This window comes from Nicotiana tabacum, chromosome 17, assembly GCF_000715075.1.
Source record: "Nicotiana tabacum cultivar K326 chromosome 17, ASM71507v2, whole genome shotgun sequence".
In the NCBI taxonomy this organism is placed as follows: domain Eukaryota; kingdom Viridiplantae; phylum Streptophyta; class Magnoliopsida; order Solanales; family Solanaceae; genus Nicotiana; species Nicotiana tabacum.
The window spans coordinates 67426136-67451876 of NC_134096.1; the positions used below are offsets into that span (position 1 = coordinate 67426136).

General features: G+C 35.7%; 1 protein-coding gene, 1 long non-coding RNA gene and 1 pseudogene across 2 annotated transcripts; 1 reads left to right on the forward strand and 2 right to left on the reverse strand.

Moving 5' to 3' along the window:
* Positions 1-3896: 3896 nt before the first annotated feature.
* Positions 3897-4352, reverse strand: LOC107785749 (uncharacterized). Its single transcript, XM_016607123.1, has one exon. The coding sequence runs from the start codon at positions 4350-4352 to the stop codon at positions 3897-3899; it is 456 nt and encodes a 151-aa protein (XP_016462609.1).
* Positions 4353-12920: 8568 nt separating this feature from the next.
* On the forward strand, positions 12921-14549 carry LOC142171411 (uncharacterized). Its single transcript, XR_012700975.1, has 3 exons — positions 12921-13031; positions 13631-13683; positions 14283-14549. It is a non-coding gene; the product is annotated as an uncharacterized LOC142171411 (long non-coding RNA).
* Positions 14550-15068: 519 nt separating this feature from the next.
* LOC107785751 (BAG family molecular chaperone regulator 2-like) lies at positions 15069-16375 on the reverse strand (annotated as a pseudogene).
* Positions 16376-25741: the final 9366 nt, after the last annotated feature.

Consider the following 25741-nt stretch of genomic DNA (forward strand, 5'->3'; position numbering starts at 1 on the left):
AAGGAAATATCATGTCTGATTTGTACATGAATAGGTTTGAAACTAGGAAATCAAAGCAGAAAAGGAAAATTATTGTTAGCATAAGTGTTTTTACGGGAAAGTGGGGAATGCTTTAAAATTTTCTATGTTTGATATAGTCAAGTTACTAATGCTGGCCAATGTGGAATCTCTCCAATTCATGGGAGGAAATAACGAGTAAGGAATATATATTATTGTAGCAGCCAAATTGGAAGAGCACTATGTTGTGAGAGTTTTCTTTGAGTAAATGTTTTAAGCGCATCAAAGGAAAGCATATCTTTTGAACCAGAATTCAAGTGAATAAACCAAATATTTCTTGTAAATCCAGTGATTTAAATTTTAATTTGTCCTGGGTGGATGTGTTTGACTTAGTTCAATATGAACTTAATTATTCTTTAATTAAGTTGATACTACATAAGAAAGGCCACCAAATTCGTTTTCTCACTAAAGAAGGGGAATTAAGCTACAAGAGCCAAGCTTGCTATTAGGGGTCATTTTGGCTCACTTTGAATGAAGTAAAAGAGTTGTCAATTCCAATCATTGATGATGTCAAGTCACTCTTCGGATATAGAATATGTAAACAATTGTCAGTGCGGTATCTTACAAAATGATGGGGGAAATATTGTCGTCATCACCGGTACTTCAAGTCTCACCATTCATTTCGGCAAGCCTACATCCCGACAAGCCTTGAAGCATGGGGCATTTTTAGACAAACAAAATTTTATTAAATTTAAATTCACAAGTAATTTGGATTTCATCATGTATTAAATACATATTAGTCCAAATGATACTATGGGCTAGTATAATCAGGTCGATTATTTAAATCTAAAATGAATTGATTTAAATAGAAGTCCAATGTATTATTGGGCTAGCCCGTCAATTGGTCTTCTATCAAATAGATCGGCCCATAAGCTTCATGCCCAATGATCCACTAGGATTTTCTTGGAGACTACTCCACCCCACACCTATATAAAGGGGTCAAAGGAGAAAGTTAAGACACAAGTAAGTAAGCAGAAAAAAAGGCTAAAAAAGCTCTAAAGAATAGCATCAAGGTCTCCATCCATATCTGCAATTGTCCTCTGTGGTCAAATTCCAAAGGCGAACTCAAATCATAAGCGGGTGGCTTCAAATCTTCCGTTCATGATAACCCAACAACAAATCCTGGTTCGTGACGAGCTTCAAGTTGTTCGTGACGCACCGCAAATTTGAAATCCGTCAAGTTCAAGATCAAGCTCTTGAACCATCATTCGTGAGGATAAGAATCAGATGACCACATCTTTTTTAGATTTGAGATATTCTAGAGATTGTAACCCCATCACTTGAAATTGAATATAATATTTGTCGCTATATTTTTTGTCTTGATTATTATTTTTCAGGAACGAAATTTAGTTGTTACAGAAAGAATGATTTCACCACATATATCTTTAGAATCAATAAAAATATCTCGTTGTCTTCAGGATCTTGCGAATTGTCCTTGATGATCACCACATTGATCGAGTTTGAAAGAGCCATTTGATAGTTGAAACCCCTATGTATGGGTGGTCTTTTTTGTAACAAAGTTTAAAAAATTAGAAGTATGCATTGTTTGGGGTGATACTTAACTTTTGACCCCACTTCTCCGTGGGCATAACTTCAAGGATAAAAGTTAAAAGTGTTGTTTATGAAATAATCGAGCGACAATACTTTTTAAACTTGAAATTTTACTCATGGATCAAGCGAAAATAGAAATTCAAGACCATCCACTATAAAAACTATTTGTATACTTCACGCAACAAAGTTAAGTCTACCAACGAACCCAATAACCAATCTTAGGACCAGAATCAACATTGGATGCATTTGTCCATGATGGTTAATTGGAATTAACAAGATATTAGTGGCAGTGAAGATTTGCACTAAAACATCTGTTTGGTAACCAAGGAGGATTAAACATTGAAGTTATGTTAGCATTGCTTAAAAAAAAAGTTATAGAGGGTGTTTAGATTGGCTTATTTTAAGTGATTATTGTCTTTTAAATACTTTTTTAGTTTTTGTGGTGTTTGACAATGATAAAAAAAAATACTTAAAAGCACTTACTTTAGACATGCAAAATACAAAAATAAGCCAAAAACGAGAAGTTGGATATTACCAACTTATGATTTTTGGCTTTTAGCTTATAAGCTACTTTTTTAAAAACCAATTCAAACATCTTCATACTTGAATTATACTTCTTCCAATTTCAAAGGGGTTAACTAAGGAAATAAACCTATCTCAGAAAGTCAAATGTACGACATTTTCTCCTTTAGTTGTGTTATTTTTTTAATCTAATTAGATAAGAGGTGTGAATGTGAAATGGAGGGAAAAGATTTGGAGGGAAACAAAAAGTTTGAAGTGTTTTCCTTTACTAATGTACTTTGTCCCTCGTCGGAAAATGGCAAGAAAATCTTTGTGCTTATATTAAGAAGCACATCTTCTAGCTCTTAAAGAGTTGAGAAACAGTAGTGCATGCGCCGTTGTTGTTGCTCACTCGGTTTCGGTCAATTGATTGATAATTTTTTGGACCAAATTTATTTTTCGTTATTCATTTTCTTTTTCCTGATATTTTTTCGCACGGATTTTATTTCGCGGTTAATTTCCTAATGGTTGTTTCAGCTTCGGATTCGGTCAATTGATATGATTGATTGATAATTTTTTGGACCAAATTTATTTTCCGTTTTCCGTTATTCATTTTCTTTTTCCTGATATTTTTTCGTGCGAATTTTATTTCGCAGTTATTTTCCTAACGGTTGTTTTGAGTTTAAAATTCGTGACCAGACTTCTGCCAAAATGGTACCCCATGTGAACATGTACTTTCGCACATATTCAACCAAGACTGTTTGGCTATAAATTCAGAGGTTTTTCCTCAGTTTTTACCACCGAAAATCTGTATACTCTCCCCTCTGCTGCATTTCTGCACTGTTTTTCAAAGCAAAACGTAAGCATAAATGTGATTTACTGCCGTTTGTTGAGTTCGACGAAATTCTGTAATTTCTATTGCCGGTATTACAGAATAGTTGTTCCGTTCTATCCTGAGAGGGATTAATCCAATAACCTTGGGCAACACTAAGGGGATTAAATTACTTAAGAAAATACAGTTTTCTGTTGGGCTCAGAACTTTTATTTATTCTTGTTTTATTCTGTTTCTGCTTCTGTTTTGTTTTATTTTTGTAGAAATTATTTTCGAACACTGGTTGATAACAAGTTGTAGGAAAACTTCTGTTTTGATCTCTGAGAAATAATAATGCTTATTTTCGCTAAGTAATAGCTTGAATAAACTGACACTGTGTTTGACTAAATCGATTCAATAAACTTTATGATTTACCCAATTACTAACCTAAATCACAATTGTTAGGAAACTTTTATGATTCAACAATCGTCAAACCATTATCATTATTTGTAAATTCAAACTTACAAGCAATTAGGAAAAATATAACTACAAGAGCAAGCGACCAGCATATGGCAGATATCCGACAATGCTTCGCAAAAAGTTCTAGTATTTTATATATTTTTATGCAAAATTTGCGTACATACACTATATATGACGACACTTCTTAAAAATAATAGAAAATAAATATTAATTTGGGACAAAAAAGGCTTTAAAATCACCAAAGTCTTAAGATCAAACTACTTACGCAAGAAAAGTTTAAATTTTCTTTATCAACTTAAAATATTCCTACCACAAACATGATAATATTCTTGTATTAACTAGATCAATACATACATTACTATAATAGGTTCCATAAATGCAAACAACAAGCTAGTGGTTTAAGAAAAGAACTCAAAAACCAAAGAAGAAAAAGAGAAGATCGGCGAAATGAAATAAGAAACTGAAGGAAAACTCTTTAAATTACTAATTTAGTGTCTTAATCAACCACATCAACCTTGACTGTGCAAGATAATAGCCTTCGAAAAATGGAATACAAAGCAGCGCATGATATCTCCTTAGCCTTTCTAATTCCATTTATATTTTCCCTAGTACTTCGACTCTGGGCACCACTTGAATTATCACCAGTATTACGAGCTTTTCGTTTTATTCCATAGTATTTCAGTACTATTTTTTCACAAACGCTCTCTTCTTTTGAAAACGGATAGCTTCTTAAGTATAATTGTCTGTATGAAATGCTATCCAACACCGTCGGATTACTGGGATGACTGCACTTGATATTGCCATTGTATTGGTTGTTTATCCTTGAACTGACGACTGATTTTATGAACTCAGCGTCAGATTCTGGCCATTTATACAGGTTCAAGTATGTTGGTCTTATTGGTGCTCTGGCAATTTCGTTAACACAATTAGTTGATATGCAGGCGGAGGCCATCTTAGTTTTCCGGCGAGAAAATAACTTATCTCACTTACCTCTCAATATGAAAATCAGGTAGCTAGTGTTACCCCTACAGTATTTATAATAGAGAAAAACTAGTTTTGATTACAAACTAGGAAACCTAATCCCATATTATGTTTAATTACTACAAAACCTATTTAGATATGAGTTAAAAGAGAGTAGAAAATGCCAAATCCTAAGTAATTTAGGATTACTAATTATAATGGTTTAATTCCAACAAGTATGTTTGACACGAATTAAAGAGATGAACAAATACAAATCCTTAGTAATTTAGGATTGCTAATATACTTGGTTTTTATTCCGATAAGGTCTGCTTCACTTGCTTTTATAATGGGATTACATTTTGAAGCGTCGTCGATGTAGTATTGACTATTGTTAATACTACAACACTTGATAGCAGAGCCATAAATATCCATTATAGTTTTACACTCTGTCGTGTGCTCCTTGACATGGCCTTAAATAGTTTTAGGTCGGGTGATTTGCATAAAAGTGATATTTTGCGCTGTTATTTAACTGTTGTCTTCAGTTTTGACATTTGTGCATCCTTAAGTTGCAATTGAAGTGCGCAATGGAGTATATAAGATTTTCTAATCAATGATGGAGTTTTTAATTATTGGAGTTTTAGAGTATGGATCGGGTTGCACGTCGCAGCGAATATATATATATATATATATATTGCAGTGACATCTCTTTAACAAGGAATGATATTTATCTTTTGTGTCCTTTTTTTGCTTTTTATTATTTTTTAATAATTTAAATAAATAAAGACAATAAACAGTTGTGAGGGCAATCAAGAGTTGCAACGGATGATTAAACGAACTGTTTCTTTGAGAATTTAAGTCAATTAATGTCCAATTATCCTTAAATGCCGGTGAAACTGGACGATTAACTCTTCAGTTCATTCTGATATTTTCCGTCTCTATAAAGAAGCTTCATATCCTCTATTTGGTGCGGACACACCAGATTAGATAGGGTTCGGAATGAAGTTATTCGGGACAAGGTACAAGATGTGAGAAGCACGACTTAGATGGTTTGAACATGTGAGAAGGATAGCACAGGCGCTCCAATAAGGAGGTGTGAGAGGTTGACATTGGAGGGCCTTAGGAGAGGTAGAGGTAGGCCGAAAAAGAGTTGGGGTTAGGTGATTAGGCATGACATGGCGCAACTACAGTTGACCGTGGACATGACCCATGATAGGAAGGTGTGGGGGTCGAAGATTAGGCTACTAGGTTAGGTAGTCTAGATTATTCACACCGGTAGTATTAGTACGTACTCGCGCATTTGATTGGTAATAGGCTTATTTGAATACCTTTTTTTTTTTTACTATCTTGTTGTGTATGCTGCTTTTACATGGTTTTTCGGTGTTGTCCCGTGTTGTTTCTTGTTATTATTGTGGTACCTATGCTTGATTGAGCCGAGAGTCTATTGAAAACAACCCCTCTACCTCCACAAAGGTAAGGGTAAGGTTTGCGTACACACTACCCTTCCCAAACTCTACTACATGAGATTATACTGGGTATGTTGTTGTTGTTATTTGTAATTTACTTTTAACTTCTTTACCATGTTAAACTTATTTTCCAGGCACTAAATCTTTGGCAAAGGGTCGTGCACCACGAAAACACGGTGAAGAATATTATTACTGGTATCATCAAGTTGTTCGCTGCATTAATTTATTTTTTAAAATGATATTTTATTCTGTTTTAAGCAATTTGGAGTGTGTGCTATATGCGTCAGGTCTATTTGTCGTCTTTTTCTTTGTATTCTGTTTATGAATTATGTTTGTTCTCTTCCTTTGGTTTTTCATTTCCAGTGTATCATTTTGCCTTACTTAAATGACAAATAATGCTTTGTGAACTTCAACGAGATTGAAGAACTCAGGTTTTGGTAAAATGTAGGTAAAATCACTTCTGGTAGTCATGTTAATTCGTATGTGTTCCTTTAATCCAAAGCAACCTGTAGGCCTTTATTCTTAATTTATCAATATAACAATATAGATTATGGTATACGACATCCAACATTGTATACAGTGCATTGATCTTATTCACTTTCTTGACCCAAGTTATCTTTGAACTGAAATACTTTTTCCCAAAACTTTTGACTTGTGCAATCATGGCATATTGACATCCAATTTCATATGTATGGCATCCTTTCTGTCCAAATATTCAGCCAACTACAGCTCCATCTCTCTAGAAGATAATGTATTATCAAACATATGAAATGGTATTAAGCAGCTTAATTAATCAGAATCCTAGTAGCAAAAAATCTATAACATCCTTTGCAAGATTAAAAGTGAAAGTAACCTAATATGATGAGAAATTAATTAACTTTCGTAATCACTGTTCGATCTTAAAAGTGATTGAAAAATATTTTTTTCTTAGTTTTCATTGCACTATTTCCTCCTCCTCGATCAACTGCTTGATCATATACTGGGGCATATTTTAAGCTAAAATATCATATTAGGGTATCCAAGAGGAGGAAAAAGAGCAAAAAAGATATCCTATATGCTTTTTGCTTTTTAATATCTCGATGCATTCAAGAGCGTGTGCAACTTCATCTGCATAAAGACGTGGACTAACCTGTATTAAATGTAGTACTCTCAATCAACATAGTGATTCATGTTGCACCCTTAATGCAATCCCTGATCCATTAATATACAAAAACAAAAAGATTATTTTTTAATATTTTTACGCATGCATTATTGATAGAAAGCATCTAAAGAATTAAAAGACTTTAAAAATTCCTTTTTGATGAAAGATTAAATATCTTATCATTCTAAAACATTTAATCAGGTACATTAACAGGGGCGGATCTATGTAGATGGAAGGGGTTGTACGCCACCCGGTCGTTTCGGTAGAATTTCATATTAGTATTGGTATTTCACTGATATTTCATGTTAAAAAGGTATAAATTAATTTTTTGGCACCCTGACAAACAGAGTTATGGTAGGTGCCATGGTCTAAATGCTTCTTGTCACGTCCGAGACCCAAGGTCGATCCTCTTACCCTCATTTTTTAACAAAGCCTATTTTACTTTTCCTTGTTCCCTATTTTTCTTTTCTTCTCTTTCCTCTTATTTTCATCTTTGTATTCTCTCTTTATACATTTCCATTTTTATTAGTTATTTAAATTATAAAAATATGTTTATTTCTATTTTCCTTTTCTGAATCTTGGACTTTGATATTTCAATATGTTTTAATCATTTTTCTTTTGATCTGGTTAATGTTATTTTTTCCTTCAATGACCAAACATTTTAAGTTTGCTTATCACGTGTGTATTTATGTACCAAAAATTTTATGAAGTGAATCGAATTAATTAAAAAATGGAACGAACCAAACCGAACCAAATTAATTCAAAACTGAGCGAACTAGCCAAATGTAGGGGTGTCAATGGATATTTGAAAACCGACTGAACCGTAATGCACCGAACCGATTTTTAGGTTTCTTTTAAAGAAACTGTACGTTTTTATATAAATTTATAATTGTACCGATAATTAGGGTCGGTTTTTTATTTCATAAAAATAAACTAAAAAATACCGAACCGTACCGAATAAATTTTACATGTGGAATACTTATATAGTAAGTTTAAAACTAATACGTAAAGCATTAAATTTTTTATTGAGAATTCGAATTATGAAAATTGTTACAAACCAACAAGTAATTAAACTCAAAATACTAATTCCTAAAACCTATTATGCTACTTATACTTAAACTAAGTTATTTCAAGTATCTTTATTAGCAAGACACAAAGTATTCTAGCGATTATGAGTAGCAAACTACAATGTATTGAATATGTTTCCTTCATATAATTTAGATTTATCTTTTTGAATATTTAATATAGACTTTATTCTTGAGTCTCAACTTGATTAATATCTTTTATTTTCTTTGCTTTTACTTGGTTTCTTTTACGTTGCTGTCGAATAGTTGATGGATCTATATATACTCTAGCCATCTTTCATAATTTTTAAATTCATCACCATTTAAACAGTAAAAATATCTAAAAAGTTTTGGCAAAGTCTTATAAAAGAATGTATGTTATCTACTGGTGAATTTAAATGACATTTATAAAAATACAAAAATTAACAGAACCGTACCGATACCGACATGATTGGAACGGTTTCGAAAAGTCTAATTTTGGTTATATATAATAGAATAACTGAAAAATTGCTATGGCACAAATTTTATAAAATAACCGGCCGAACCGAACCATTGACACCTCTAGTCAAATGTACACCCTAATTCGACCTCCTTAACTAGAGGTAAGTTTACATCAAAGTGGCACCCGTAACCATCAAATCCTGGATCCGCCTCTGGGTACATAGTAATCTAATCATATACACGACGAAATTGCAGAAAACACATTTGCTATCATGTTACACAGTAGATAGCAAAATGAAGTCGATAGCTTTTAGCTCCCATTATCTTTGCGAATTAAAAGGTTTCACGAAGCAGACACTAACTGTAAAATTAGGCTTTTAGCTCATGATGCATCTAAAGTGCAGTAACACCAAAAGTACTACAAAATAGTTGATATCTCTACTAAATTGTACATCGAAATGCTTTTATTTGATGAATTTGGGTGAATATAGTTGAAGATCTTAGTGTAGATAGATGAAAAAACGTAGAAAGAATACTTGATAAGACACGCTTGACATGTTTTTAGATCAATAAGTAATTGGTAGGAAAATAAAAGCTTAAAGTAACAAATTAAGCATATTGAGATGCCAAATGACATTCAGTGTAACAATTTTTTCAGGCAAAATCAGTCTACATGTTGCACATATAAATAAAAACAAATGACAATAGAAAATACTCCAATAAATAATTTCTTTAGTTAACGGTGAAATTATATTTTTACGTAGAATAATTTAGAGTTAGAAAAAACTGACATACATATTTAAGTCATAAAAAACCTACCATAAATATGAAGTCTTAAGTTTATTGTCATTGCAAACTACACTGTATTCTTCCTCAAACTGGAGTTAGTCGAAGTACAAATATCTCATGAACTTCACCAAGAAACTCTCAATCACATAGCGTCAACAGTGACTAAACTATGTCCGTTGTTTCAAACAACCTTAAAGATCAAAAATAATCTAACAGACTTCTGGGTCAGTTTTATAGGAACTGACAGCAGGACTTAAATTTTCCCAGAATAAAGTTAAAATTGAAGGATACCTATGGTATCCTAATAATGTTGCACCTAAAAATAGTAGTCATTGACAAGGACTACTCCCCTTAAAAGCCATCTCACTCAAAATTTGCTAATTTCTTAGCTATAAATCAGAAACAAATATGTATTCTGACATATGCACCAAGTATCTATTTCGAAAAATCGTGACCAAAAGAGATGCAAATTACTAACTTGCATGTAAGAAATTCAACAGAATAATCTAAAATATGAAGAAAACCAAATCGGATCTATCAAAATCACATCATCAAGAAATGGGTGCAACAAAGAAAGAAGGAGAATGAAGTAGAATCTACCAGAAATCACAAGTACAATAGAATTAATGTCATAAGCAACCACAAACCAATCAATCAAACAATTTCACAATTTAAAAGATTGAAGAACATAAAAAGAGTAGAAGAAAGTTTAGATACAAACAGAGATGGTCTTCTAAATGAGAGAAATAGTGAGCTGTGAAGTAGTACAAAAGACTTTAGTTGAATGTAAGTGCAGTACACGTGGCAAATAATAGTAGCACACGTGTCCCTTTGAGAAGACATGGAGAATTACCTATTACCCTTAAATTCTTTGAAATCCCAATGTTCGAACACCATAAGTCCGGCTTCTAAATAATATAAATAATAGTAAAGTAATACGATAAAGGAAAATTATTAGCTCAGCTCGTTGCTTTTAATTTCTTAATCATAGATAGCTTTATTCATTCCCACTCGGAAGAAATTCCACACATTTATTCATATTTCTTATAGCACGGCAAACCTTAGAATCAACGCGATATGTATTAGGAGATTGGTGCAAATGCTATTATGATTAAGCACAAAAATATATGCAACACATGACTTCTCTAGACTAATGACATAACCATTATATTCCATGCGAGTATCATTAATATTTTTAGACATCATTACCGAAAAAGGAAGAACAAAAAATTTATTGATTTGTTTATTTTTTTCTTTTAATAACTGTTTAAACCAAATGTCATTCTTTAACACGAACTCAAATCAAATCAAATTAAGTTAAATTTTCACTTTCGTTTAATTCAATTTTCATTACAAGATACCTTCTAAATTCTTTGTTCAATCAAATACCATCATATAAAATAATAAAATAAAATAATTGGAGTAGTTATGCTTGAAATTTAGCTTCCCATTGATGAAAAACGCCAATTAAAAGATGGGACATTTTTCTCAATGGTATTAATAAGTCATATGTAAAGGTAATGGTTAAAGAAGACCACCTAAGATCTTGTGGTACAAATCAAACAAAATAGCATGGTACTCGGTCTACCTTCTCCTTCATTCTCGAACAAACACGATCATCATTTGCCATTCCTTGTTTTCTGTTTTACCTGTCAAATGTTTTTTTGTCCATTCATCCCCGCTATGTCCGCTCTTAGACACCTATTACATCCTATAAAAACCATCCTTACCACTCAGTTTAATTCATTCTTTAGCCGCCGAAGTATTTCTCTGATCATAAAGAGAAGTACTTATAATAAAGAATCAAATAACTCCCTATCAATAAAACCCAAAACTCAAAAAACAAATCAAGAAACAAAAGAAAAAATGGCACGGCCAGTAATTGCATTGGCTCTCGTCTTCGTTGCCCTTGTTGCAGGATTGGCACAAGCCATTTCCCCTGCTTCATCCCCAGAAGCAGCTAGCATTCCATCAGCAGATTCAATTTCCATTACCCCTTCTTCCTCTCAAGCTCCAGAAGCCTCGAGCCCAGTTTCATCTTCTGATGTGGAAACTTCATCTCCCCCCGCACCAGCCAGTGAGGCTAGTGCACCAAATGCCGCTGCACCCGAGTCAACAATTTCTGCAGCACCTGAGGCTGGTACACCAAATGCTGCTTCCCCGGTTGCTGCTGCTGGTCCTGGGGTTTCAACTGCTGCCAGTGATGACTACTACTGAACCACCTAATTAAGGCTAACGATTTGGATTTCTGTTCTAAGATGTATTGAACGACATGTTTGAATGATTAGCTGAATGGTGTTTGGGATTAGAGTGATTCTTTTTTTCCGATTGTAAGATTTCCCGAGTTTAGTTATAATAAAAAGCCATATAGATGGATGTTTTTGAATAGTTTCGGGATATGCATAATCATTCTTTCTTTGTCATGGAATTTTATTTAACCATGTTAGGAGTATTTGCGGGGATCTTAAGCAACATAATTAGTAAACATTAATGATAAACGTAGTTGTTTAAACTATTATTACTCTCTTTTAAATATCTCTCTTAATTAATAGTATTCAATTAATTGGAGCAGTAAGGGTGAATTATAGAAAAAAAGTAATAGATGCTTCTTGTTGATCTATAATGTCAAATATTTTGGAACAAATTTAATATTCCAAAACAACAAATAATATGGACCTGAACTAGTAATGAATCAATATATAATTATTAGAACTAGTAATGAATCAATATATAATTATTACTTTCTCATCCCAATATATGTGATATTCTTTCTTTTTTAGTCGGTCGAAAAAATAATATCTTTCTATAATTAAAAATAATTTAACGACCTTAAGTTTATCAGTTTACCTTAATGAGAAGATTCCATTAAAATATGTATGACTTGTTAGGAACCCCATTTGCAAGTTTCACACGTCTTTCTTTCATAAATTCAGTGCTTATTCAAATAACGTCGTACAAATTGGGACGGAAAGGGTAATTCATTGAGGTAGAGTAAAGACAAAATTAACCTAAGTCATTTTTCGACTCATCCATCCGAAACACTTAAGTTATCGGGCTAAGTAGTTCTATGAATATTTAGAACACAAGATAACGCTTTAGTCTTCTTGTCCCCAGTTAAAGAATGTTTGTTTACCACTCATTGTGAATGCCCATCAACGAAAACAACAAACTCACTATAATCTCATAAGTGATTGGGAAGAATAATATGTACGCACACATTACCTCTATCTTATAAATATTACACCATGTGCGTCCCAAGGTGACGTAATGAATATGAGACTTGTTAATCATTATTTAAAAGATTTTAAAGTCATAATATGGCTATATATGATGTTTGGATAGAAAATATGAAATTTGGGAAAAATCAGATTAAAGTTGCGGAAAAATCGACTAAGGATTTGCCTTGTAACAGAGTTTTTTGAGAAATAAATTTCGTGTACTATATGAGGTCTTTTTGGGACATATTATATACCAAATTGAAGGTCTTGGAATTTAGTTTCCAACGCTCTTAAACGTTCGTTCATACGACACCCGAATAAAAAGTTATAAGTGTTGGAAGAAGGACGAATGTTAGGGTGACAAGTAGCACCTTTTGACTTTTCAAACAAAATGGATATTTATATCCTTATCTCATTTCTTTTTTCAATTTTCCAGAACACACAACCAAATAAGGCCCCTAACTTTACTCTTAAGCTCTCTGCAAGAGTTTCAAACAAGATTATCATCCCGGGCACGGAATCAAGAAATGATAACATTAAAACGATCCCTACGACGTAAGTATCGCTATATCGCCTCTCTTTTTCTTTGTAGTTTGAGTTTTGGAAGGTAATTCATAGTTAAGAAAATATGTACTTTCTGTATTTAAGTGTTTAAATATCAAAGAAGGTTGATAAATTTGTTTCCTAATAGTTAGAACTCACGGGACGGTGATCGCAAGCCGTGAGTTTGAGTTATTCACTTATAACGGACTGTTTTGTGGATTGTTTTGTGTTGCTGTTGGGTTGCGTGTTTTACTACTGTTTTGTGGAGTTTTGGAGGAGTAAGGTTGTGGAGAAGTACCACATAAATGCAGGGTGGTGGACTGGTTGTTCGTCGTAATATTTTCGGGTCGTTTGATACTACTATGGTGGTGATTTTGTGTATGAAGAGATTGGGGTGTGTTGGGTTGTTTTATAGTATTTTGTGGTGTATATAAGGTTGTAAAATAATGTATACATGTTGATATTGTTGTGTTTGGTGTTATCTTAAATTTGAAAGAAGTAAGGATTATAGGGGAGATATTTTCCGTTTTAATACAAAATAAGTTTGTCGTTCGTTGTGCGATAGTTGTACCTTTCGTAACTTAATGATAGTATTATTATTGTTATTGTAGATTAAGGTACGAAGAGGCGAGTTCAACTTGGTGATTGGAAATATTGTGATAAGGTATATTAAGGTTATCCCTTCTTTCCTTTTTGGCGTGATCCATATGATGCAAGAAATGAGCAAATACGTAACTTTTACAAATAATTCTATTCCTAGAAGTACTAGGGTTGCCTATGTTCTTGATTCCCCATATGTCCTACTATCATATCGCTTATTCATGGGTCTCATGACGTTTCGAGAGATCTTATTGACTTATTTCATTATGCATTGCATCCATTTATACATGTATACTGACACATGACCAGATGGCGTTATATACGCGTATAGTATATGTATATGGGGTATGGAAAAAAGTTATGGCGTTATATATGCATCACCACCTGATCAGCTGGTATACGTTGATGATTTCGCCCACAGTGGCTGAGATGATATGATGGGATGCCTCCATAGGCTTGATGATGTTATGTACGCATATACTTATGCATGGTATGGCATTTATACGCACATGCATGACATTATAAATATTTTCATGATTCACAGAGCTATTCAGACTTACAGGTTGAGTTCCTTACTCCATGTTTCTTTCATGCCTTACATACTCGGTACTTTATTTGTACTGACGTCCCTTTGCTTGGGGACACTACATTTCATGCCCGCAGGTCCCGATAGACAGGTTGAGAGTTCTCCTAGTAGCCTATCAGCTCAGCAGAAGGTGTTTGTGCACTCCACTTGCTCTAGAGTTACCTATTTGGTCAGTATGATTTGAATATGTATTGATTGGTATGGCGGGGCCCTGTCCCGACCTTTATGATATTTATGTACTCTTAGAGGCTTGTAGACATATGACATGTATATGGATACTTGTATGGCCTTATCGGCCTATGTCTTGAGTATACAAATGATCATGTTGGCCTTATAGGCCCGTATGTCACATGTATAAGTTTCTATATCATATTGGGTCGTTTTATGTCTAGTATTCCCTTATGTTTTATTCCCGTTATCTCATGATGGGAACCTTCTGTGCCACTTACCCATGACAGTATGATAAGAAAGATACGTTACGTTGGTACTCGGTTGTATAAGCCACTGGGTGTCCGTCGCGGCCCTACGGTTTGGGTCGTGATAATAAATGTAGAGAGGCATCATTGTGAATGTCCATCATACAATAAAAATGGTTAGACAATAACTATAAATTTTGCTGCTACAACAAAGAAACAAATTATCTACTCTGAATTGGCCAAGTTGGAGACAAGATTAAATTATCGTCATATTATATTCCATTCATGAAGATTTTCTTATCCAGGGGTTAGTCTTCCAAAAACAAAAGGCCACAAATGGTTTTGGGAAGAGTTGCAGATAATCTACCTTAATGCAAACACAAGTGACTGTTTTCACGATTCGAACTCGTAATCTATAGGTCACACAGAGACAATTTTACTGTTGCTCCAAGGCTCCCTTCGAACGGATTAGTCCCGGGGAAAGTAATTAAGCAAGAGAGCAAGACACCGCAAACGCTAATAGTTATAGAAGTGAATTAATTAGCAGGAGTTTTAGACACTAATAGTGCGATACGCAGAGCCACCTATGACTTGCAGAGTTCCAGCAAGAAGCTTCCTCTCTTTGATAGCTGGAAATTGGAAGAGCAGCACTTTGTCCTTGTCTCTCACTCCAACCATGTGCAAGTGTTCATAATCTTCCCTTTCCTTCCCTCTGTACAGTAACCTCTACTCCTTTGGTTCCAAACCAGTTACCATTGACATTATCATCTTCAATTCACCTGAAAAACCAACAAAAATGCATTTAGTTTCAATAAGATTGGTATAGCTGTAGGCTATTTCGATTTATTACATGTAGCTAGGTAGTTACTTTTTAGGTGTATTACTAGTATTTATAATACTGCATTGCTAGTGTGTGAAAACAATTGAATATCTAACCCAAAATCTTATATTTTAGGTAGAACAAATGTAGTATTTGGATGAATGTAACATTCTCTAACACCTGATAACTCGGTTTTAGTTAAGGTTTATATGTATATTTGATTGTTTTGGTCTTTTCTTGTTTGAAATGGAGAGAGAGTTGGAGGCTCAATAGGGTGAGCCTGGAGCTGACAGAGACATATTAGACTCAATATGCTAATCACTCTGTTCCAAATTTATGTAAACATGTTTGACTGGGCACGGAGTTTTAAAAAAAAATAAAAACTTTTAAAATTTGTGGTCCTAAACAAGGCATAAAGGAGTCAGGTTATAACTGTATGTTTAAGCTAAATATTAACAAATTTAGAAATTGATCATTCTTTTTGAAACGGACAAAAAAAAATTATTGTGCAAACAGACTCATCAAAGTTTTAAGTACATCACTAATTACTAATATCATATGAACTTTATGACCATTTGTCGTGAAAAATTTAAATTGCTTATTTTGTTCCTTCCTAATTAAGGCCAAGTGAAGTGACCAGAGGCTTACCAAAAGTTGAAGTGGGTTGGATAGAAATGTCATGCCAATTAGAAACAGTTGAGACTCGAAGTGTGATGATTGCTTCTCTACCATTAATGTTGTCACATTCTCTTTTTTGAACTAGCATATCTCCTGGACGTAATTCCCACTTGATTTCACCAGAATTAATGTTGTTGCTTCCCACAATACTTTTCTCTGCTGCCGCAGCCCCACTTCCAACTTTCGAATTACTTTTGAAGAACCTCTTTGATTTTAGCTTGATCATTTTTTCTTTCACTTTTTAGAGGCTCTCACTTTTTATCACATAAAACTGAAGAGATTGGGAGAAAGAAAGTGGGTGACTTTGGCTTCTTATATAGCAACTTGGGGCTCATAGGTATGCAGGATTTAAATTTTATAGTTTTAATATTTAAACTTTTTAATATTAAATTCATTATATTTTTAATTTTGTGAGTTTAGACCTATTATTTGTTATAATTTTAATAATTTTTTACAAATAAATTTATGTTTCATGTAAAAAGCTATAAGTTGATGAACAGCTTGTTGCTACTCTACATCTGCCCCTGCCTGGGGCTGTACGAGGAGAAAATAGAAAACTGAGAAAAATGTAGAATACGCCAAGAATTACATGATTAAAATGAACTAATATTACTAATTATGTTTACAAGTTAGAACCATAGTTTAATTAACATTAGAAATGAAGGTGAAGGCAAGAAAGAGACACGTGGAGGCAGTATGGAGGGAAGTTCTCGTATGCGGTACGCTGATGTTATGGGGTACTAAATCACTTGGGTGGGTGGCAACTTATAATGCTTGATTAGCGGGCCAATTTTAATTACTATAATCTAAATACAGTTGATCGTTTTTGGTCATTTTTAACCAGCTACTACAACTGATTAAAGTGAGACTTTTCATGATCAAGCAACAAGAGGAATGTTGGCATTTTTTAAGGCTGCTATTTTCAACGCTACAATTTTCCAGCTTTGCTAAAAGGAAAATATATTTTTTAAATAAGAAAAAACCAAAGAAATTAAAGTGCTTTGGTGGCCTGCGTGTTTTGGACATTAAAAGAACACAACATATATGTTTCCTTAGGTTATTTCTTTCTCTTTTATAAAATACATACTTCATGTTTATATACCAGCCCTTAATTTTTCTCTTTCTTTTATTATATGTTTTCTTATCCTTTTTATGTTTCGATTCCTTGAATTCTGAAGGAATATAAATATATAATGTCAATCTGCTTATAGTTGGCTACAGCCTACTACTGTGTGCATTTGTAGTTCCCCGCACTTCTATAGTTCCACTTCTATAGTTTAAAAAATATTTACATACAAATTATTTATAAAATAATAACAATTAGATCTCTATAATAAATATTATAATTAAAAACATAATAAAAATAATAACTTATATGTTATAACAAATTAAATTACACTAATAATATAATCTTTTTCGCACGTTACCCGTGTATATAATTTAAATACGAATGTTTTACGTAAAAATAGGCACAATCTTTTGTCGTTACTTGTTTACCTTGTGATATCATTTGGTTCTCAAGCTGAAAAAAGAAACTAAAAATAATATTGTATAGCCGCTGTAAAAATAATAGCTGAATAAATGTATAAAATTTGTATATTTTTTGTATATATATACATTATGTATGTTATATACAAAAATTATATAAATTTTATATATTTTTTCTGTTATAAGATATAAATAGTTTCTAGCGCGGACTAAAAGTGATAATACCCGGAAGGAAAGGGTGTTGGGTGGCTCTAACAAATAGAATGCCTTACATAATTTAATCTTATGTTTTAGAAAATTCGGTGATTCGATAATGCATAGGTATCTTCCCATGTGGGGAAGAAAGCCGCATGCGAAAACAAGCGCTCGTAAATTTATAAATCGCTCGCTTTTTCTATCTGCGTCTCTTCCAACAGGCAACCACCCCACACATTATTTCTTCATCAAAATTCTTTTTAATTAATTCAAAAAAGAACGAGTCTTGAGCATTATACATTGCACATTCCCGCATCATTGGAATTTTTACATCTGAATACGAAGTATACAGTAATAATTGATTTATATATTAGAATATTGACAGTGCAAAAATATATCATTGTCCGAAAAGTTAATTTGATAAAACAAATAATTTGAAATTTCTATAAAAATGAGATGATGTCAATTTCTTTTTTTGGTATATATTAAGATCGAAAAAGTATTTATATAAAATTGCTTCATTTTCATAAAATGAAAAAGTGGAAATAAATTGAAGCACTTGACATAAAGATTCCCCTTTTTCGTTTGTCGCGTAACATGAGTTTTGATATAAGAATTTTAGTTATATACACTAATGGTTTAAAAAATATTTACATAATTACATTGTATATGGTCGAAATCGAGCTCGCCTACAACTTGTTAGATTAGGTTTGGAACGTGACAACCAAGGAATGAAGATCGACCTCGAATCCCACCGAGCTAGGACCCGAGGTCGGAACGCCTGCCTTTGACTAGCGGTGAGTCCGATGTCGACCTGAGCCTCGAACGAGCTTGGAGAGACATTATTGTGATAACTAACAGAAGACCAAAATATCTATGACCGGTCGAATATTACGGCGGAAATCTCGGCACGTATCAATAAGGAACTGGCAATCAGCAAATTAAGAGATTTTTTTACCTTTTATAGAATTGTACCTAAAGTAGGACTCCTCTACTATATAAAGGGGGTTTTATAATTCATTGAACACATTGTAACTCATATTCCAAAGCAATATATTGTTATTTTTAGTTCTTATTATTCTCTTGTCATTATGTTCTGATATCGATAAAAGCACTTTTGGCTCGAGGGCGGCTAACCTTCTAAGACTAAGACTATTCAACTTGTGCAGTTTGCATTTACTTTCCCATTATTTATTTCAATTTCAATCTGATTTATCATTTTGTATCAAGCTAGATCATGTATCCTTAAAACCACATACAAATTTAATTGTTATCCGATTTTGAGGGTAAACAGTTTGGCGCCCACCGTGGGGCTAAGGATAATAGTGGTTATTTGATACAAATCTCCATAACACACACTACTTTACGCTTGCTCTTTGAAGTATCTCTGATTTCAGGTTAAAATATTAAATGTCGAACTCTCAATCAGCACCACTACATGTTGACAACAAGTCTGGTTACCACGGTGAAAATAATAACGTAGCACCCGATAACAAGGTACCGCCCGCTGATCTCATCGAAATTTCGGTCGCAGACCCAATTGATGTTAATTCACATGTGACCATCGACGCAAACTTGCCAACTGACCCCGAGAATAGCATTCGTCGTGGAGACCGATCGGCAACTCAAAATACACAAAACATTGGAGGAGATGAGATCAGTTTATGGGTGATCTTCGAAATGTTGCAGGCTTAACAGGCGGCGATAGCTCAGTTACAGAACCAAAGTCGTGCACTGAGCAGAGTTGAACCCGATCCACCCCGGGAAGTCACCCGCAGGGATGGACCGGTCGTAGAAAGGCCAATGAACATGAATCGGGGTCTAACCCCGAGATCATAAAGATGCTCGAAGAGGTGACAAAACGGATAGAATCATGGAAGAAGAAAATCGAAGCTAATAAGAAAAAGATGAAAACCTACAATTCCAGGGTAGACCAGATCCCAGGAATACCAGCGATATTGAAAGGCCTGGATTCCAAGAAGTTCATGTAAAAACTTTTTCCTTCGAGCGAGGCTCTGAAGCCGATCCCTAAGAAATTTTGTATGCCCGAGATACCAAAGTAGAATGGAACAACCGACCCAAATGAGCATGTAACCTCTTATACATGTACCATCAAAGGGAACGACTTGGAGGATGATGAGATCGAGTCTGTTCTGCTAAAACAATTTGGAGAGACCTTGTAATAGAGAGCTATGATATGGTATCACAACTTACCTCCTAATTCTATTGACTTATTTGTTATGCTTGCAGATTCATTCGTGAAAGCACACGTTGTTGCCATCAAGGTCGAGACCAGGAAGTTGGACCTTTTTAAAGTAAAACAGAAAATAACGAGATGCTCAGAGAGTTCGTATTCCGATTTTAGATGGAACAGATAGACTTACTGATCGGGTCCAAGCGTGCACTACTATTGAGTAGCAAGGATGGTCGATGCAGTTTTACCCAACAAGGTCGGGATCGAATCCACAAGGAGTTAATTGATTTGGAATTAGGTTTATGTCAAAGTTTAGATGCGTGTTTTGTTCCTAATTATGATTCCACACATTTTGGTTTTGATTCTACTTCTAATTCTATTCTATTGTATACGATGATTAAAGCTAAGTACAATATTTTTTTGATTTTGGTATTCAAGTGTTTAAAAGGACTAGGGTAGTGACTTCCGCCTAGGTGGATATCTAACGGGTAGCAAGAATCTAGGGCAAGCTTGATTAATTTGGGATCGTAACATAGCTATCACACCCAAGTACTCACTTTATACCTCTCGATAGTTTGAGTGATTTTGCCCAATTTGGCTTTTTCAAGTCCAAATAGGTATCCATGCAAGTCACGTGATATTAGCTCAAGTCGGATATTACTATCTCAAGGTTTAACCCTTTAATTGGGGCTATCAATATCTTGAGTTCACCCCAATTCCTTGTTAGCCTAGTTTTCCTAGACTTAATCCCTTTTTATCAAAAAGAGACTAAGTCATAAAGGCATGAATCAGTATTTGTAACCACTAATTCTATAATTCTAGCAAGAACTGGGCTAAATATCACCAACCCATAAACATTCAAGCCCTAAAATTCAGTACCCATTAAATACCCACACTAGGGTTGGGTCACAACCCTAGCTATGGGTCTAGCTACTCATAGAAATAGTAGAAATCAAAGATGAAAAGAAGATAAAATTCATAATACTAGATTAAAAGATGAAAATCTAATGTTATAAGGTGAGTCTAATATAAAATTGCCCAAAAAGGGAAGTTCCAGTCATCTCACGTGCTCAGCAAAAAACACTATACCCTAAAAATGACAAATGTTCTATTTATACTAAGCTGAAATTTCCGAACAAAAATACCCCTGCGGAGGTTATGCGGTCGCGTAATTCTGACCGCGGGCGCACTCTTGCTTTAGCGGGCGCGTAATTCTGATCGCAGTCCGCGTTCTTCACTTTTGGATCTGGGTTGAGCATGGTTTTGCGGACCGCATAATTTCCATCGCGGTAGCGTATGAGACTTTTGTGGCGGCATAATCTTGACGCGGACCGCATTTCTTATTTTTGCTTAAAATGTATGCTCTCTGAACCTCAGCAACTGCGGTCCGCATAATTCCAATCGCGGCCGCGCAGGTACTTTCGCAGCCGCACCTTTCTGACGCTGTCTGCGTTCATGTTTTGGCCCAAAAATCCATCTCTCTGAATCTTCCTTACGCTGACCTCGAAATAGTGCTCGCGACCGTGTTGTAGCTTTCACGGCCGCACAATATTTGTGCGGTCCGCGTTTCACATCTTTTGGCCCAGTCCTGGTTTTTGTTCAAGTTTTGACTCCTTTATGAGTTGATTATGACTCCTTTGGCTCATTTTGAACAATCCCTGCAAGCAAGCATATTACATTAGTTTCCAGGAATACCTTCACACATTCTTTGGCCCTAAACACAAGTAAAAGAGAGCAAATAATAGGTTAAAATCCCTATTTATCACCTACCGCCAGTTGCTGATGATTGGGTTATTCAAGCTTTCACTCAGGGATTCAATATTCGATGCACGGTGGCTTTACAGCAGTTAAAGCAGAACCTGATAGAATATCTGGTCGTTACTTGGGCCGATGTGCATAACCGGTATCAATCAAAAATCAGAGTAGAATTTGATCAACTTGGGGCCCCTTTGGGGTCCTTTTATCCTGTCAGAACCATTGATAGAGCCAAGAGAGACATCGACCGTAAACCAAGTTAATGGAATATTCGAGGTCAGAAAAAAAACGAATGCAAAGATACTTGGACAAGTTGCAGGTAACATTACATCGGTTCAAAGAATGGACTTTGCAACACGTACCTCGAGATCAAAACAGTGAAGCTGATGCCCTCGCTAACTTAGGGTCATTGGTCGAAGATGACGAGTTTAATTTGGGGGCAGTCACACAGCTTATGAGATCGGTGGTGGAAGAAGGCCATGCCGAGATCAACTCGACGAGCCTAACTTGGGACTGGAGAAATAAATATGTAGAATATCTTAGGACCGGGAAACTTCCCTCGGATCCAAAAGAATCGAGGGCCCTGCGTACAAAGAAAGCTCGGTTTAGCATGTCCAAAGACGAAACCCTGTTCAGAAGAGCATTCGATGTCCCATTTGCAATATGTTTAGGGCCAAGAGATACCGGGTACATCTTGAGGGAAATCCATGAAGGTACTTGTGGAAATTATTCGGGCGCCGAATCGTTGGTTCAAAAAATAATCAAAGTCGGTTATTACTAGATCGATATGAAAAAAGACGCGAAGGAGTTCGTACGAAAATGTAATGAATTTCAAAGACACGCTCTGATGATTCATCAACCCGGGGAGCTGCTGCATTCGTTTTTGTCACCATGGTCATTCATGAAATGGGGAATGAATATTGTTGGCCCCCTTCCATGGTCTCCCGGTAAGGCTCAATTTTTATTATTTATGACTAACTATTTTTCAAAGTGGGTGGAAGCCCAAGCATACGAAAAGGTCAAAGAGAAAGAAGTCACCGACTTCATTTGGGATTATATCATATGCCGATTCGGAATGCCGACCGAGATCGTATGCGACAACGGGAAACAGTTCATCGGCAGCAAGGTAAGCAAATTTCTCGAGGATCATAAGATCAAAAGGATCCTATCAACACCCTACCACCTTGGTGGGAACGGGCAAGCAGAATCGACCAACAAAACTATACTCCAAAACCTCATAAAGAGGTTAACCGACGCCAAAGGAAGATGGAAGGAAATCCTGCCTGGAGTCTAATGGGCAAACCGAATGACCTCGAAGTCCAGTACCCAGGCTACTCCGTTCTCACTAGTCTATGGCGCCGAAGCTCTAATACCGGTCGAAGTCAGAGAACCAAGTCCCAGGCTCCGATATGCAACCAAGGAATCAAACGACGAGGCTATGAACGCGAGCCTAAATCTACTGGATAAAAGGCGCGAAGTAGCCCTTGTCCGGTTGGCCACCCAAAAGCAGCGAATCAAAAAGTATTACAATCGACGGGCCAACCTTTGAAACTTCAATGTTGGGGACTTGGTACTAAGGAATGTTAAACTAAACACCCGAAACCCGAACGAAGGGAAGTTGGGTCCGAACTAGGAAGGCCCTTGTCAAATTATTGAGATCACCGGTAAAGGATCAAACAAACTCGGAACGATGAATGGTGAGCAATTACCGAACAACTAGAACATAGCTCACTTGAAGCGATACTACTGCTAAGGTATGACCCCATTCATTTCCTTTTATTTATTTACATTCCGAACTAACACTTGCAGGGAACCATCAAAGAACGATATAATCTTTCAGCCTCAAAGCACGCGTTGCACTCTTTTTCCCTTGAACCTATTTTGTCCCAAATGGGTTTTTCGACAAGGTTTTTAACGAGGCAATAAGTAAATCGTGCTAACTTAGAATCGAAGGCCGGTTACAAACCGGTATCGAAGAACACAACAGTATTATAGGCCTCTCTTTGATAGGCCCCAAACACTGAAGGGATCACCCTCGGTTAATGAGTTTAGCAAGGAAGGAAACTTTATGATTGAACGGTCACGGCTCGATTGATAGGATTTAGTGTAAGGGATAAAACAGTCACATGAACCGTGCTTGCATAGACTACTCGAGTCCTGGCACAAAACTTGTACGCATGTATAACTATCACGCACAAGAATAAAAGTTTCTACCTTGCAGATAAATATCTTGTCCTTTAAGAATTTCTCTTTTTTCTCTTAAGGAATTTCTTACATTCGATCGCCTAAAGGTATCAAGCCTAAGGGCCACCTTTATTCGGCTTCAAACGATCACACTCCCAATCAGAGGCTGCCGTCTGAAAACAAACTCGGACGGCTCGGATTATAGAAGCCAGGGGGCACAAAGCCTATTTGGAGTTGCCCGAATTACAAGGCTACAACCATTCCGGTATATCGAAACCTGAGGGCACAAAGCCTATTTGGTGTTGCCCGAATTAAAAGGCTACGATCATTTCGGGATATCGAAACCCGAGGGCACGAAACTTATTTGGCACTGCCCGAACTCCAAAAAGCTACGGCTAACCCCATTCGGGGATCATTATCTAAGGCAAGTCCGGATAACTTGAGGTGACAAACCCATTGGGCAACACCCGAACTAAAAAGGCTATAGCCATACTAAAATGGCTCGGAGAAGTCCGAGACCCGTAACAAAAAATAAGGCCTTCAAAATTTCATAATCGATTCTAAAGGCTACCCTCAGCAAAGTATAATCTAAACTACTTTGGAAAAAAGTTTCCGGTAATACCGAACCCCCACGATGCCTTAAACAAAATAATATTGAAGGCAAAGTTTGTTCGAACCTCCTAACGTAACTTAACTATTGCATGCTAAGGTATTTCGATCTTTGTAAAGATAAGTAATAAAGCAAAGAGAAAATTCAAAAGTTGTTGAAGGGAAAAGCCTTATATACATATCAAAAATTCTTTTTACAAAGACCAAACAACTCCGATGCAAATTTTTACAAAGGCCGAACGACCTCAACAAAAAGGTAATACAAAAATCAAAAAACAAAAACATCTAAAAAGGGCCTAAGTGGCATATTCTTCGTCGGGGGCAGCATCATCACCTTCGGGGTCTCCGCCACCATCGGACTAGCCCAAATCTTCAAACACCTCGGAATCTTCCTCCTCAAGATAGGCCAGCTTCCTGGCCTCGTCTTCGAGCACCTTAGCATTCTCGATCTCAGCCGATAAATCAAAACCCCGAGCGTGAACTTCCTCGAGGGCCTCCCTTCGGGATTGCCACTTCATATGATAAACTATATTTTTTACAAGGTCCTGAGCCACATCGGCATCGGCCTTATACTAGGCCACCATTTCATCAGCTTCGGTTTTGAACACAACGACCTTTGACTTGGCCGTTTTAAGCTCTTTGGCCAGACTTTCTCAATCTGAGATAGGCGAACCTAACCGGGATTGGAGCTCCTCAACCTTTTTGGTCTGAACCTCGACCCTCTCCTTTGCCGCTCTAAGCTGGATTTCAACTGAAGTTAGTTATGCCGAAGCAACCTCTTTTCTGAGGCTAGACGATCCATTCAGCCTCTCCATTCACCCGTCTCAACTTTGACTATATCCATTTCAACTCAAAGCTGGTCAGTCCGATCGAGTTTCTGTTGGACCTGCGGATTTTGACCATTAGTCACCAAATCAAATTCATCGTCACTAACCTCAAAAACTTTTACCTACTCAACCAAATAAGCATGTTCCTTCCGAGAAACTTCCAGCTCGGCGCGGAGGTTCTTAAGCTCCCCTTTGAACTGCTTGCTAAGAAGTTTAAAGGCGTCTCTCTTCTCAGTGAGCTCACGAGATTCAGCTTTGAGTTGTTTTAGCTCGTCCCAGTACCTTATAAAGGTCTCCTGATGAAGAACCAAGGCCTACGAGCACGAAGAAAAACACTAAGTTATCTACAAAATAATCTAAGTGTAAATAA